General features: G+C 34.1%; 1 protein-coding gene across 1 annotated transcript; it reads right to left on the bottom strand.

Annotated features, from left to right (window-relative positions):
• Positions 1 to 206: 206 nt before the first annotated feature.
• LOC132274592 (probable LRR receptor-like serine/threonine-protein kinase At3g47570) lies at positions 207 to 4,996 on the bottom strand. Its single transcript, XM_059775908.1, has 4 exons — positions 4,016 to 4,996; positions 3,697 to 3,840; positions 806 to 2,800; positions 207 to 661 (listed from the first exon to the last, which is right to left on the bottom strand). The coding sequence occupies exons 1-4, from the start codon at positions 4,947 to 4,949 to the stop codon at positions 297 to 299; spliced, it is 3,438 nt and encodes a 1,145-aa protein (XP_059631891.1). The 5' UTR covers positions 4,950 to 4,996; the 3' UTR covers positions 207 to 296.
• Between the last annotated feature and the right edge of the window lie 8,561 nt (positions 4,997 to 13,557).

The following is a 13,557-nucleotide window of genomic DNA, read 5'->3' on the forward strand; positions in this document are numbered from 1 at the left end:
TTGTTTGTCAAAATATGCAAATTGAAGTAGGTTTATTTAGGGAAAAATAAAATAAAATTTGAAGGAGGTTTTTTTTTTTTTTTTTTTTCAATTGACTTTGAATTTAAATATTCAAATTCAATTTGCATAGTTTGCTCAAATTGAAGTAGTTTTTCAGTTTTGATTATATATATAGAGAGACATTTTTTCTTGATTAAATTGTGAAATAAAAAGAAGATATTAGCCTCACTATAACAGGAATAATGTGGGAAGTACATAATATTACTAAACCTGATACATAATAATCTTGATTGCTTTTAAATTCTAGTCCTACCAATATTTGCTAGAAAGGAGATCTTAACTTTTTTGAGTCTAACCAAGACTTCTTCGATGTTGATTCTTTTCTCAAGTGAATCATTTGAACATTCCATGGCCAAACCCAAGATAGATGATACACATTGCTCCTTCACAGAGAAATCTTCTTCTTCTCTTCCCATTAAATTACAATCCACAACTCTAATGATTGAACCATCCATTAATGCTTCATTCACCCAACGCTTCAAGCTCATCTCCCCAGCAAACATTTCTTCCGTCGGCTTCTTCCTTGTGAATGTTTCCAGCAACATAACACCGTAACTGTAGATGTCACCTCTTGTAGATACTATTCCTCCCGTTCCATATTCTATGCATGACATTAACATTAATTACAAAATCAAAACTGGAACCGAACTTTTAGCATGGAATGGAGAATTTAATGTCTTAAAATAATAATAAAATAGGAATCCTTTAGCATGAACTAAATTAAATAACAGAAATGGAACATCACCTGGTGCCATATATCCAATTGTTGCCAAGGTCATGGTTTGTACCATAAGATCCCCTTCACTTAAGAGTTTTGCAATTCCAAAATCAGCAACATGTGCAACCATGTCTTCATCGAGGAGGACATTGCTGGGCTTCAAATCGCAGTGAACAATGGGTGTTGTATGACCATGATGTAAATATTCCAAGGCTGATGCAACATCTATCATGATATTTAATCGTTGAAGGATATCCAAACAACAGTTGTGAGAATACAACCACTTCTCAAGGCTCCCATTAGGCATGTACTCTAGTACCAAGGCTTTGAAATCCAAGTTAGTGTAACTGCTAATAATTTTAATTAGATTTCGATGACGAATGTTGCGCATTAGTTCACACTCGACATCAAAACTCTTGAAAGCTTTTTCTAGTTGCAAATTAAAAACCTTTACCGCAATACTCATCCCATCCGAGAGCACTCCTTTATATACTGAACCATAACTCCCCATGCCAATTAGGTTTGTATCACTAAATGCTTCTGTTGCTCGTAGAAGTTCCTCATACGAAATCCTCCTCCATGCAAGAGAAGACAAATCTGCTTGGGTCTGCAATTTGATCTTCTGGTTTCGGCGTCCCAGCAACAAAAATACAAGGGCCACAACAAGAATTGCTAATGCAACAGGGGGTAAAACATATTTCAGAATAGCAAATTGCGGATTCTTGTTGGTTTTGCACGAGGGAACTTGCAATCGTGGTACACCACACAGTGCATCATTATGCCAAAATGACTCAGCTGTAAAGTTGGCAAAATGTCCTCCCGTAGGAATTTCTCCTTTTAGTCTATTGAAAGACACATTGAAATATTGGAGATACCTGAGTGCCTCCAAGGATTTGGGAATAACTCCAGAAAAGTTGTTTCTAGATAGATCTAACAACTCCAAGCTTATCAAGTTGCCAAGCGATTGAGGAATAGGTCCTTGCATTTTGTTGTGGGCCAAGGAGAGAAAAACTAATGACTGAGCTCCTCCGATGGTGTTGGGGATTATACCTGATAAGTGATTCCTTGACAAGTCTAGTCGTGTTACGACCCTCAAATTTTCGATATTTAATGGTAGATGACCACGTAGAAAGTTTGAGGATAAGTTAACACCCAATAGATCTTCAAGGCTCCACAAATTTGACGGTATTATGGAAGACAATTTGTTGGAGTCAAGATAGAGCCATCTTAGAGACTTAAGCTCACCCAAGCACGTAGGGATCTGTCCATATAGCTTATTATCACTTAAGTATAAGTTCCCCAATCTCCTTAACTGACAAAAATCATCTGGAATGTATCCATGCAATCTATTATTTTGAAGATATAAAACTTCGAGATTTTGTAATGCCCCTATTGTTTTTGGGATAGGTCCAGTCAGTTGGTTGCTTCTTAAGTCTATGAAATACAAGTTGCTAAAATTCCCGATTCTAGTTGGGATGTTGCCCTTGAGTTGGCATCCAAATGCAGAAAAGACTTCAAGAGAGGAAGACAAATTTCCCGATGAATTTGGAAGTATGCCGTTTAGGGGATTTAATGATATGAACAATTTCTTCAATTGTCTGCAATTCATTAAAGAAGAGAAAAGTCTCAACTCCGGGGTAGAAGATTCTCCGGTCAAACTATTTGATTCAAGGCTTGATTCAAGGCCGAGAGACTGCAAGAATCTTAAACTACCAAGCGTATTGGGTATAGGTCCAGTGAATGAATTATAGCTCGTATCAATCAGGATTAGCCTAGAAGCATTCGAGATAGAGCTTGGGATTTTTCCACCGAGTTTATTGCGACCCAGATAAAGGTATTCAAGATTAGAAAGCCCAACCCCCATGTCCAAAGGAAGATGGCCTGAGAAGTTATTGTCTGACAGGCCAAGTTCTTTCATTGTTGACACATTAAATATTTTGAACGGAATGGTGCCAGTCAAAGTGTTCCCATGGACATAAAGTACCTCGAGATTAAGGTTACCAATCTCATCTGGTAAAGAACCTGCCATTCACAACATGAACACACCAGCATTATTCTTGAAGCTTTTTAAGAGTCTTACAAATTAGCATGACTTTGGTAATTAAGTTGAGAAGGATTGCATTCATGAATTATCCACACAGTGATTGGTTTGTTGGACCTAAGAGTTTGTGTTATACAGAATGGAGGAAGCAAGAAAAACTTAATTCGCACTCCTCTTTTTACTACTGCACTCTCACGTACCATTCCTACCTTTTATAATATAGGAAGTAAGAAAAAAGTTTATATTGTAATAAAAAAATGATAAGAATGTCCTTAAGATTATTAATGCATATCTCTTATTTTATAATACCATTCCTACCTTTTATAATATAAACTTTTTTTTTTACTTTCTTTACTCCTGGTACTTTTTTTTCTGTCAAAAGGAGTGAATTATTCAATAGAAACAAGTTAGAATGAAAAATGACAAAAGAGGTTAAATTATTCAATAGAAACAATTTAGAATGAAAACTGACAAAAGAGAGGTTAACTTTCTAATGAAATATAATATATGAATTTGCTTAGCAAAGAGGTTAACTTTCTAATGTAATTGTTTGAAAAATAGGAAATTTTTTTGCTTATAAGTGCGAAAGTAGTTTGTTTAAGATAATTTTAGATTGCAAACTAATCCCAAAATATTTTTTAAAATTAGACTTTAATCATAAAAAAAGAATAATTTTATTTGTTTATTTAAAATACAAAAAATAAGTAAAGATGAATAATGTTTCTTTAATGTACTGACTAAATTTGATGACATGTATGAAATTACAAGCTTCTCTAACGTTAGGAGCACTCTTGAATTTGGAACTTCATACAGATTCATTATGCACAAGGAAAACATTTACTAAAGTGAAATAAAGGTGGTAAAGTCTTGAAGGTACCTGTCAAGTAGTTGTCCCCAAGATACAGGGCTTTGATTGAAGTAAGGTTCCCAATTTTCTTGGATATGCTACCGGTGAATTTGTTATAGGCGAGAGATAACCGTTGAAGCCCTCTGCATTTCCATAAGCCGGATGGAATTTGACCTGTGAGTTGATTTGAAGTAAGATCTAGCACTCTAAGAAAGGGAAGGTTGTAATGAATGGTCGCTGGGAGGCTTCCAGATAGTGTATTATTATGCTTATAATAAATTTACCAACACCTGATATTCTCCCTTGTTATACTTATAATGAATAGTTAGATGTGAAATTAAAATCATACCTTTCAAGTTGTTTACACCAAGATATAACTTTTTGAGCATGGTTAGGTTGCCAATTTCTTTAGGTATCCTGCCATTGAAGTCATTGAATGCCAATGATAAAACTTGGAGCTCCCGGCATTTGTATAAATTGGATGGAATTTGCCCGCCAAGCTGATTCCAAGAAACACTGAAATTTTCAATCTTAGGAAGATTGTTGCACATATCTAGTGGCAAACTTCCGGACAGACTATTGCCTGACAAGTGAATCATTCTCAAAGAAGAAATGTTGAAGATGGTAGATGGTATGGCACCTGTGAGCTTGTTAAAAGACAAGTGTAATACTTTCAGTTTAGAAAGATTACCAATCTCTTCCGGAATATTTCCATGTAAAGAATTGTTTGAGATAGACAATATCTCTAGCTTCGAGATGTTGCATAGTGATTTTGGGATAGTACTTGTGAAACTATTGTTATACAGTATCAACTCATGGAGTTTTTGTAAAATCCCAAACCATGATGGTATCCCTCCACTGAAATTGTTGTACCCCAAATTGATTTCTTTTAATCGACGCAAATAAACCAACTCTTTGGGTATATACCCGTTGAGATTGTTGTAACTTATGTCAAGTGATGCCAAGAACGACAGATTTCCAAGATGTGGAGCGATGGTGCCTCGGAGACCCACACGAGAGAGATTCAAGGCTGTGACCCTATGGTGGACAAGACCACAGGAGACACCGACCCAATTGCAAACTGAGGTAGTTGTTGACCAATTCTTAGCCAATACATCTTCAGGTTCATAAGTGATATGGGATCTGAAGGCAAGAAGAGCATATTGATCGGTTGTCAAGTTTGGAACAATGGACGTAGCCAAGCAGACCATAGAACAACAACAGTGTATCAACAATGCGGTAGGAAAAAAGAAACTAGTCTTCTCCATGAGTTTGAGTTTCATTGGAAATATCTAATGGGCTTAGCAAACAAGCAAGGCCTAGCAACTTGTTATATAAGATGAGTTTCATGTGAATTATCTAATGGGCCTAGCAAGATATTATATAAGATAAGACCACCCACTGTGACCAAGAACACAAATGAGGAGGAGGTCTATCCACGTGATATGCGTTTAATTAAAGCCACAAATTAAGTAGCTCAAGTCAATCCACGTGATATGACCACAATACAAAATTTGTCTACTATTCCTTGCTCTACTAAAATTGGTTTGGCTGTTGATAATTAGGGCTGTTGATAATTAGGACGGCCCTGGCCACAGGCGGCTCATACAATCGTCTAGAATTTTTAATTTGGAAGGACATACGCCTCCAGCTTAGAATGACCTCAAAATTCTAAGATCTCGTATTTGAACCTTTATTAAACTTTTACTTCCAAGCTCTTTCACAATTTTGAGAATTCTAGAGCCGGCCCTACAGTTAATCTTACTAATAAACATAAAAAATAAAAAAATAAAAATCATTCCGTAGGAGTGAAAGAACATATGTATAAAATTTTATGGAATCAAAAATTTGAAACTTACATTTATTAAATAATTTTTTTGATAGATAATTTTTTTGCGGGGGAAATTTTCACGACTTATAATTACTTTGTAATACATTTTTAAGCTTTCATAATAAAACTGTATAAAAAAGACCTCATAACTTCCACAAGGATGTAGTTGTCCTACACTTCATCTCTTCTTCTTTTTTTACTTCTGTAATTAACCAGGTCTTGTTTTACGTGCATGACAACTAAATATAAGTTGGTCCTAGTGACAAATATTCATTTTAAAATTCAATATAAGTTCTTTGAATTGAACTCTCCATCTTGGATTTTGAGATATGGACGAGATATTGACAATGAAGTTTGGAACTACAAGCCTATGTATGGCTTTCTTTAGTCCGTTCAAATCCCACTCTCAAAATTTATTAATTTTATGCTAAAAAAAAAAATAATGGTAATATTTCATCTTTAAAAATAGAAGGTTAAGAATTCAAATTTTACAAAGTAAATGTGAGAGTTTCTTAGCATGATATAAAAAATTATAAAAAATTAATGGTAATTTTTCACCTTTAAAAAATAAAAGGTGAGAGTTCAAATTTTCACGTAGACAAAGTAAATGTGAGAGTTTCTTATCATAATAAAAATAATATTCCTTTGCTCCAATTTAATTGTCCATTTTCCCTTTTTTGACTATCCGAAAATACTTGTTCACTTAAAAAGTTTAAACAAAATATTTTACATTGTTATGTAAATACAAAATTTTGATTTTTTTTCAAACCATAAAAATATAATTTAGTAATGCATTGTCCCTTGGAAGTAGTAATAATTATATATATATATATATATATATATATATATATATATACACTTCAATTTAATTCAAGCAAATTTTAATGGAAGTAGGCCTTCCATTAAATTAAGAATGGGCCAAAGTGATACTTTCTTGCTTTCACTAAAATGGGCCAAAAGCCCACTTATGAAAATACTAAAAGTTTGAAATGGACAAAATAAAAACACAGTGGGACTCGAACCACAATCGCCTGATTAGAAGTCAGACGCCTTATCCATTAGGCCATGGGCGCAATAGCTAAACAGTGTTCTCTTTAAAACATTTAATGAAACTGTAATTTATATATCATTTTAATAATTAACTTATCCATCTTAAAATTAATCCATAATATTCGAAGACTGTTTCTTTCTTCTTCTTTTTTTTAATTCTAAATGACCCAATCCTTTTTACCTTTATAAATACAAAAAATCAAAACACAAAAATATTTTATAGTAATTCTCAACCTATCCAATAAGAATGGGCTAATCACTTAAATGGGCCGAAAAGCCCCACTAGGGACAACAAAAAAAAACACGCCCAGTGGGCGCTACTGTTACAATTCTTTTAATAATTAATATATATATCTTAAAATTAATCCATAATATTCTAAGTAATAAAAAATCAAAACACAAAAATATTTTATAGTGATTCTCAACCTATCCAAGAAAATCCACACGAACATTAAGAATGGGCCAAAAAGCCCACTTCAGAAAAAGGGACACAAAAGCCTTTAGTTTTCTCCTGTCAAAACTTGTAAGAAAATCAATGCATCTTTCAACCAATATTGTGTGTGTTAATGGGCTTGTTTGTGGCCTTCTATACGATTTTGGGCTTTTATTGTTACAGGCCCAGGATACATTCCAATCCTTAGCTCTCCATTGGCCCTTTAGGATTATGTTTTGATATTGACAAGTTGGTCCATATTTATATATCAATTTCGGGCTGACCCAAACCCAGCTTATAACTCATATGATTAGTTGGGCTTATATCGAGCTTCAGCTGGAGTCTGTTGTAATCTCAGTTTGAGCCATCCGGATTCAGGTCCATCACAACTCATTTATTATTATGGAGTTGGCACCATTTTCGATCTTTTAATTGCATTCGAATTACTGAACACCTAAGTGACAAAACTATTTTTAAGTTAATTATGCTACAGGGCATTAAAAGAAAGGAGAATGATTTGGATTTCGAAATCAGATAATTAGAGCTGATTTATATAAGCAGGGGACTCGTGTCATCATATAATATCCTGATGTAATGATTACATCAATGCTAACTCATATAAAATTAGTTGAATTTATTATGTCATGTATCCCACACATGCTCAGAAATGTGGTACACAATGCTGAAAATACCCGTTGTAAGGAAAATGCCTCATTAGCCCTTCACTCTCATTCTTGATAGACACCATAGGGCCTATTGAGATGCCTAGATGCTTTAGAGGCTATGCACGTCATGTGAGGTTCACCAGAGAGCTCGTGGCCCCCACATGAATGGACACTCACTTGCGAGGAAGATCCTTTGCACGGCAACACTACTGACTCACCGTGGAGAAAGATTGTGCTTGCTCACATAAAAAGTTTAAAAGAAAAGGGAATGAATTTAGTGAGTTCAATTCATATCATAAAAAATATAATTAAATTAACAGTTTTTCATATTCTTAATTACCAATGAGAAAACTCGACGAGATGATTTCAAGAGAAAATTTAATTTAGTAATTTTGTTTTGTAAAATGTAGTTCTCAAGCACCTAATCTAAGATAAGTACTGTTTTTTTAAATTCAACACAAATTTAATTGGAGCATAATTTAGATTATAATTTGGGCAATATGATGGTGCAAAGTCGATTAATTAAAATATTCCCATGAAAAGGGTCTAATTAACGTATGAAAAATGACAAAGACAAAAGCACAAGGGTCTATGGTTCAAAATGAATGTGGCAATGTAATTTCACCAATTCAAAGTGACATGGTTGGGTAATGTATTTATTTAATCACAAGTTGCCATTAAACCCACTTGAAAATGATAAGGTAGTTGACACTTAACTAATTCTAGTTGATGTTTCCATTTAGATGATTTGCAAAGGTCACTCTGTGGGGCCCACAAATTCCATGAATCTCAAAACCACCTTGGTGCCAAAAAGTTTTCAACAATTGTAATGATTTATCCCATGGATTCACAATTTTTAAGAATATTTAAAGTCACTCTATAGTAACCTTAAGAACAATTTGTATATAGCACATTTTTATTTTAATCTTTTTAATCAGAACAATAGAAAATTGGAATAAGACATATCTTTTATTCTATTGGCAAAAAAGAGATGGACACTTGCATCAAGAATTTTATGCCCTTTACCACACTCTTATTAAGTTCGTTTTATTAAAAAATTAGAGTTTGATGAAAATTTTAGAAATTAAATATACTTTAGATTGATATGCTGTGGAAATATATAAATATTTTTATATTTATATAATTATGGAGCAAAATACTCCACCAATTATGGTGCCTTACTTGACTATTGTACACCTTTCATATATTCTTATATTTATCATGCAAATTTTAGAATTAAATATATTTTAGATTAATATGAATTCTCATTTTTCATATGCTCCACCAATTAAACCGCTTTTATTCTCTCTTTCTTTCTAATTTTTCTATACACACTACGTCTAAACCAATTTTTTATAAATTCACCATAATTTATTTCTTTTCCATCAAATAACTTTCAGAATATTCTTGAAAAACTTCACCATGATACCTAAGTAGCAAATAGAACAAAATATAATGCGTGCGCGTGCAGAGCCACGATTTTATTTTGGGGGAGCACAATGCACTTATTAGAAAGAAGAAAAAAAATCAACAAGTATGACAAATATAATTTTTTTAAATCAAAAGGCAAACAAAAAAAAATAGTTGTAAAATAATATGCTAAATAAGTACTTGGTAAATAAGTACTGTAAAAAAAAAATATATATATATATATATATATATATATATAAGAATCAAAATATTTATTAATAATATTTTAATTAATTAAATACAACCACAAATGTCATCTATAAAAGGAAAGAAGAGAAAAAATGGTACAATACATAATTATATATAAGTGAAAAAAGAAATTTTTTGAAAAAGAGAACAAAAAGAAGAAATCTTTTTAAAAAGGAAACAAAAATTAGAAAAGGAAAAATAGATAGTGTACTTGAAGAAGAAGAATATATATAACTTTTTTATTTTTAAAAGAAAATTAGAGAAATTTGAAAATTTTAGGAAGGCACTATTTAAAATTACCATATAAGTATATTTATAATAAAAATATGTACCTATATAGTAACTTGGAGCAAGGGTAGGGGCACAGAGGATCTTAATTGGCTCGCCCATGTGTGTGTGTGTGTGTGTATATATATATATAACATTATCTTACATTAATTGCAAAAGACTAGTGTGTAACCTAATACAAAATTTTAGTCTTAGGTCACAGAGGACTGGACCAAATTTTGGTCAATCTCCAAAAATCCTATGGTCAGGATTGCATAGATGGTATATCAGCATCCCTATGGTGACTTTTTTTTTTTTTTTTTCTTTTCTTGGCACCCTATAGGTGACGCACCAACTGAATATTTGCTTTTCAAACAGACTATATATGTTACATCATTTTCATATATATATATATATAGTCCTATTGATATTCAAACTCAAGCAATCTACGTTATAATGTGCAACTTGAATAAAAATGATCAAGACCAAAGTAATGGGCAGATGCCTCAATAGCTAGATGGGTTGGCGTTTTTGGTGAATTTTAGAACACCAAATTTCGACTCTTTGCACTTATTAATCTAACTTCTAATCTACCAAAGTAATGGGACACAATTAAGAGAGATAGTTAGTGACAATTGATCTTCAAATATAATAGTACGAAATTCTTATTTTTCTTGTACGTAAAGAGAATGTATGAATTAATTTGGTAAGTAATTATTATATTTCTTGAATGATGCTGACTATTTTGGTAGTATTATAAATTTATACTACTATTTGTTGAATATGTTATTCTTTGTTTTAATCCCAAAGTAAAAATGTTTTTTCCATAGAAAATATTTTTTTTTATGTAAAACTTTTACATAAGATATTATGTTCAATCTTATTTTCATGTGTATCTATTCTAGCGCATAATGCTCGTATATATGTTTGTCCATGCACATATACATATGTATATCTATCTACACACACACACACACACGTGTATGGTGTGGTCCGTGTGGACACATGTCTTATGTGTTTGCACTTGTAAAATTAGTTTTTAAAAATTGTAAAAAAAAAATAATAATAATAGTTCCAATGATGAAGGAAAAAAATTTCATGTTTCAACCGACTTTCACTTTTTTCTTTCAAAATATATATATATAAAATAAATAAATAAAAAGAGCAACCTTATGCCCAAAATAGTGAAAGCATTTTTTTGAAGTATGGTTCACATTAAAACAAACAAACATTTCTTTTTTTTTTTCCATTTTATTTTGTTCCGTGTAGTGTTTGATGACTTGTTTTGGTGGTGTGGGGCTTTAAAGTAGCCAAACAACGCCTTCCAAGTTCCAATGTGACGCTCCATCCTATTTGCTTCTTTCACTTTTCTTTCTCATGCTTCATTTTTAGGTTTCGAAACGCATGAAATGACTTCACATTGACAAATTAGGCCTAGACAAACAAATGGTCAATCATTTAATTGATTTTGGTCTTTTTGGCCGGTGGAAGATTGAATATGGTTTAAATGAATTTATTTTAGGTAAGTTTTTGAGGTGTAGTTATGAAATCCGTACATGTGTTTTAAAACTAAATAAATAAATTTATTTTTTTAAAGTGAAACACAAAAGAGTGAAGGACGATATTTAGATCCTCACTCGTGAAGATTTTACATTATCATAATTTGTGATATGGACCAATAATCAATGAACATTTCATATTTGATTACTAAATCAAAGATGGTGCGTAAATACTTATTTCATCAAATCAGAAATGATAATTTAATTATTATTTATGATTTGATATTTAAAATATGACGTATTTTTTTATTATTGGTCAGTATTTTATAAATCCTCAATGGTGAGGACCCAAGTATTGTCCGAACAGATTAGCCCAAATTGACATTTTAATATTACTCTTTCAACTTAAATCATGTTAGAAAGATTAATTACAGCTTTTGTACAACTATCCTAAAATTAATGCTATCAATTATGCTAGCCGACAGTTTGACACCTTGTGTGAGAAGTTATTTATTATTAGTAAAATTTTAAAACCACCTAATAGTAACAAATCAAGGGAAAAAATGGTCATGCATGACCTGGAAAAGTTTAGAGGTTAATTTTTTCTTACCACATTTACCCATTATTTTTTCAAAGCCTGCTAAAGATATTTCTTTAGTATATGGAGAAAAATATGTCCCTTGTTTTTTTTGGGAGTCCAAAATGAAAATTTTGACTTTTTAATAGGTTGGAGATTCAATATGGTGACCAAATTCCCTCATGTATTTGGGAGGTGGCTGACTGTTAGCCCCTTGACGATTGTCCAAGGGAAGACATGAGCATTTCAAGACCATGCCATGTCTTGGGAATACTTTGGTTTTGGTTAGACAACCATGAGAATGCTCAGTGGGTTGTCAGCGTGCACAAGATACTCAGCGTACACACAAGATGCTTAAAAGGATGCTAGGCGTGCACTGGGGGTGCCCAGTGGCACTTTCGTAAATATGGCGAAAAGTAAAACTTGGAGTTTTGACTCGGGATCTTTATGGGAGGTACCTTGAGTTCATAGAAGCTGGTTGGCGCAGACGGCATTCAATTTGGATGTCGGGAAAGGCCTGAAAGGCTATTATGACTCCTCAAGCATGGGTGATATTTACTCCTGTCAGAGTGCTGGATTTCCTTAAGACTATATTAGGGGGGGTCTGTTGAGCACATCGGTTGGGCTATGGCATGGCTTGCTTAGAGGGCTTAGCCAACGTGCATGGGCACGTGTTGCACCACTCCAAGATGGTTGCACAAGTGGGGAGCATCCAAGATTTTGAAGGGCAAACAAATGGGCACCGACACCCGCGCTAGTGTGCAGCGGCGCACGTGCGGGTGTGCAGGTGGGCGCGCGGGCTGGCGTCCAACCTAGTGTGCGCAAGCATCTAGCTCGGCGTGCGCATGGGCGTCCAGGTGGGTGTACAGCCAAGGACGCATGAGGGTTCAAACATGGCGCGCGAAGAAGGGCACTAGTGTGTGCGCCGGCGTGCACTTTGGTGTGCACCCGAGCGCGCGCACGAGCGTGCATGGCTTGGCATGCCGTGCACTCAGAGACATATATATATGGGTGCAGATTGGTAAACTTGGCTTGGGCTAGGTTCACAAGGTTGACTCAGATGTGGCTAAAGCATAGACAACACAAAGTCATGGCTTGCGGTTACAAGAGGTGGTGGCTTAGTGGGCTCGGTCGGTTGGGGGAAGTTACTAGCACTTCCCACTCATCATGGAAAGTGGGGGAGTGCTGAGTAACCTCCCAAGCATGTGACACAATTCTGAAAGGACCAATACACAGGCGGTTAAGGGTGGTTTTTTTCCACTATGCAGAATGTAACTTCTTGTGGTTATGTGGCATGAGCAGAACATGCCACCAAGTCTAGCAGTTGGGCTTGTCAACTGCATTATAGTGCTGGCACATTTAGAGGGTGCCAGCACGACCCTAGGTGGATGGGGGTGTCATCCATCATCTTAGTGGGCAGTTATGGGCGATTTTGAGAGTGGCCTATATAATGCTAAGGTGGGCTTTGTAGAGGGAACAGAGAGGAGGGTGTGAGCCTTGGTTGTTCCTTGTACCAACGCATGTTCCTTTGTAATATGTTTAATATGAGCAAAGGTTGGGGCTTGTCCCTGTAAACTGTGTGTGCCTTCTTTACATTTCTATATTGTGTGTATTGTGTTGTTGTGTTGGCTGAGACTTGGTGGCCCCAAGTGCAATTACAGAGGCAAAAATTCGTGGTATAATTAAGCCCTGTGACACTGACCATGATGTTCTATAATTCATAAATATACATTTATTTGCTTGCCAAAAAAAAAAAAAAAAAATTTGATCACAATTAATTTTTACTATAAAAACATATATACATATATAAATATTTTTATCCAAGTCTCTTTCAAATTTCATGGTCATTTGACTTTATGGTGCTCCACTTACCTCACAACTATTGATTTTTGCAGTTACAACCGAGAGAA

The sequence above is a fragment of the Cornus florida genome, unplaced genomic scaffold, assembly GCF_030987335.1.
Source record: "Cornus florida cultivar Cherokee Brave unplaced genomic scaffold, ASM3098733v1 CherokeeBrave_3.0.0_Hap2_Chr09, whole genome shotgun sequence".
In the NCBI taxonomy this organism is placed as follows: domain Eukaryota; kingdom Viridiplantae; phylum Streptophyta; class Magnoliopsida; order Cornales; family Cornaceae; genus Cornus; species Cornus florida.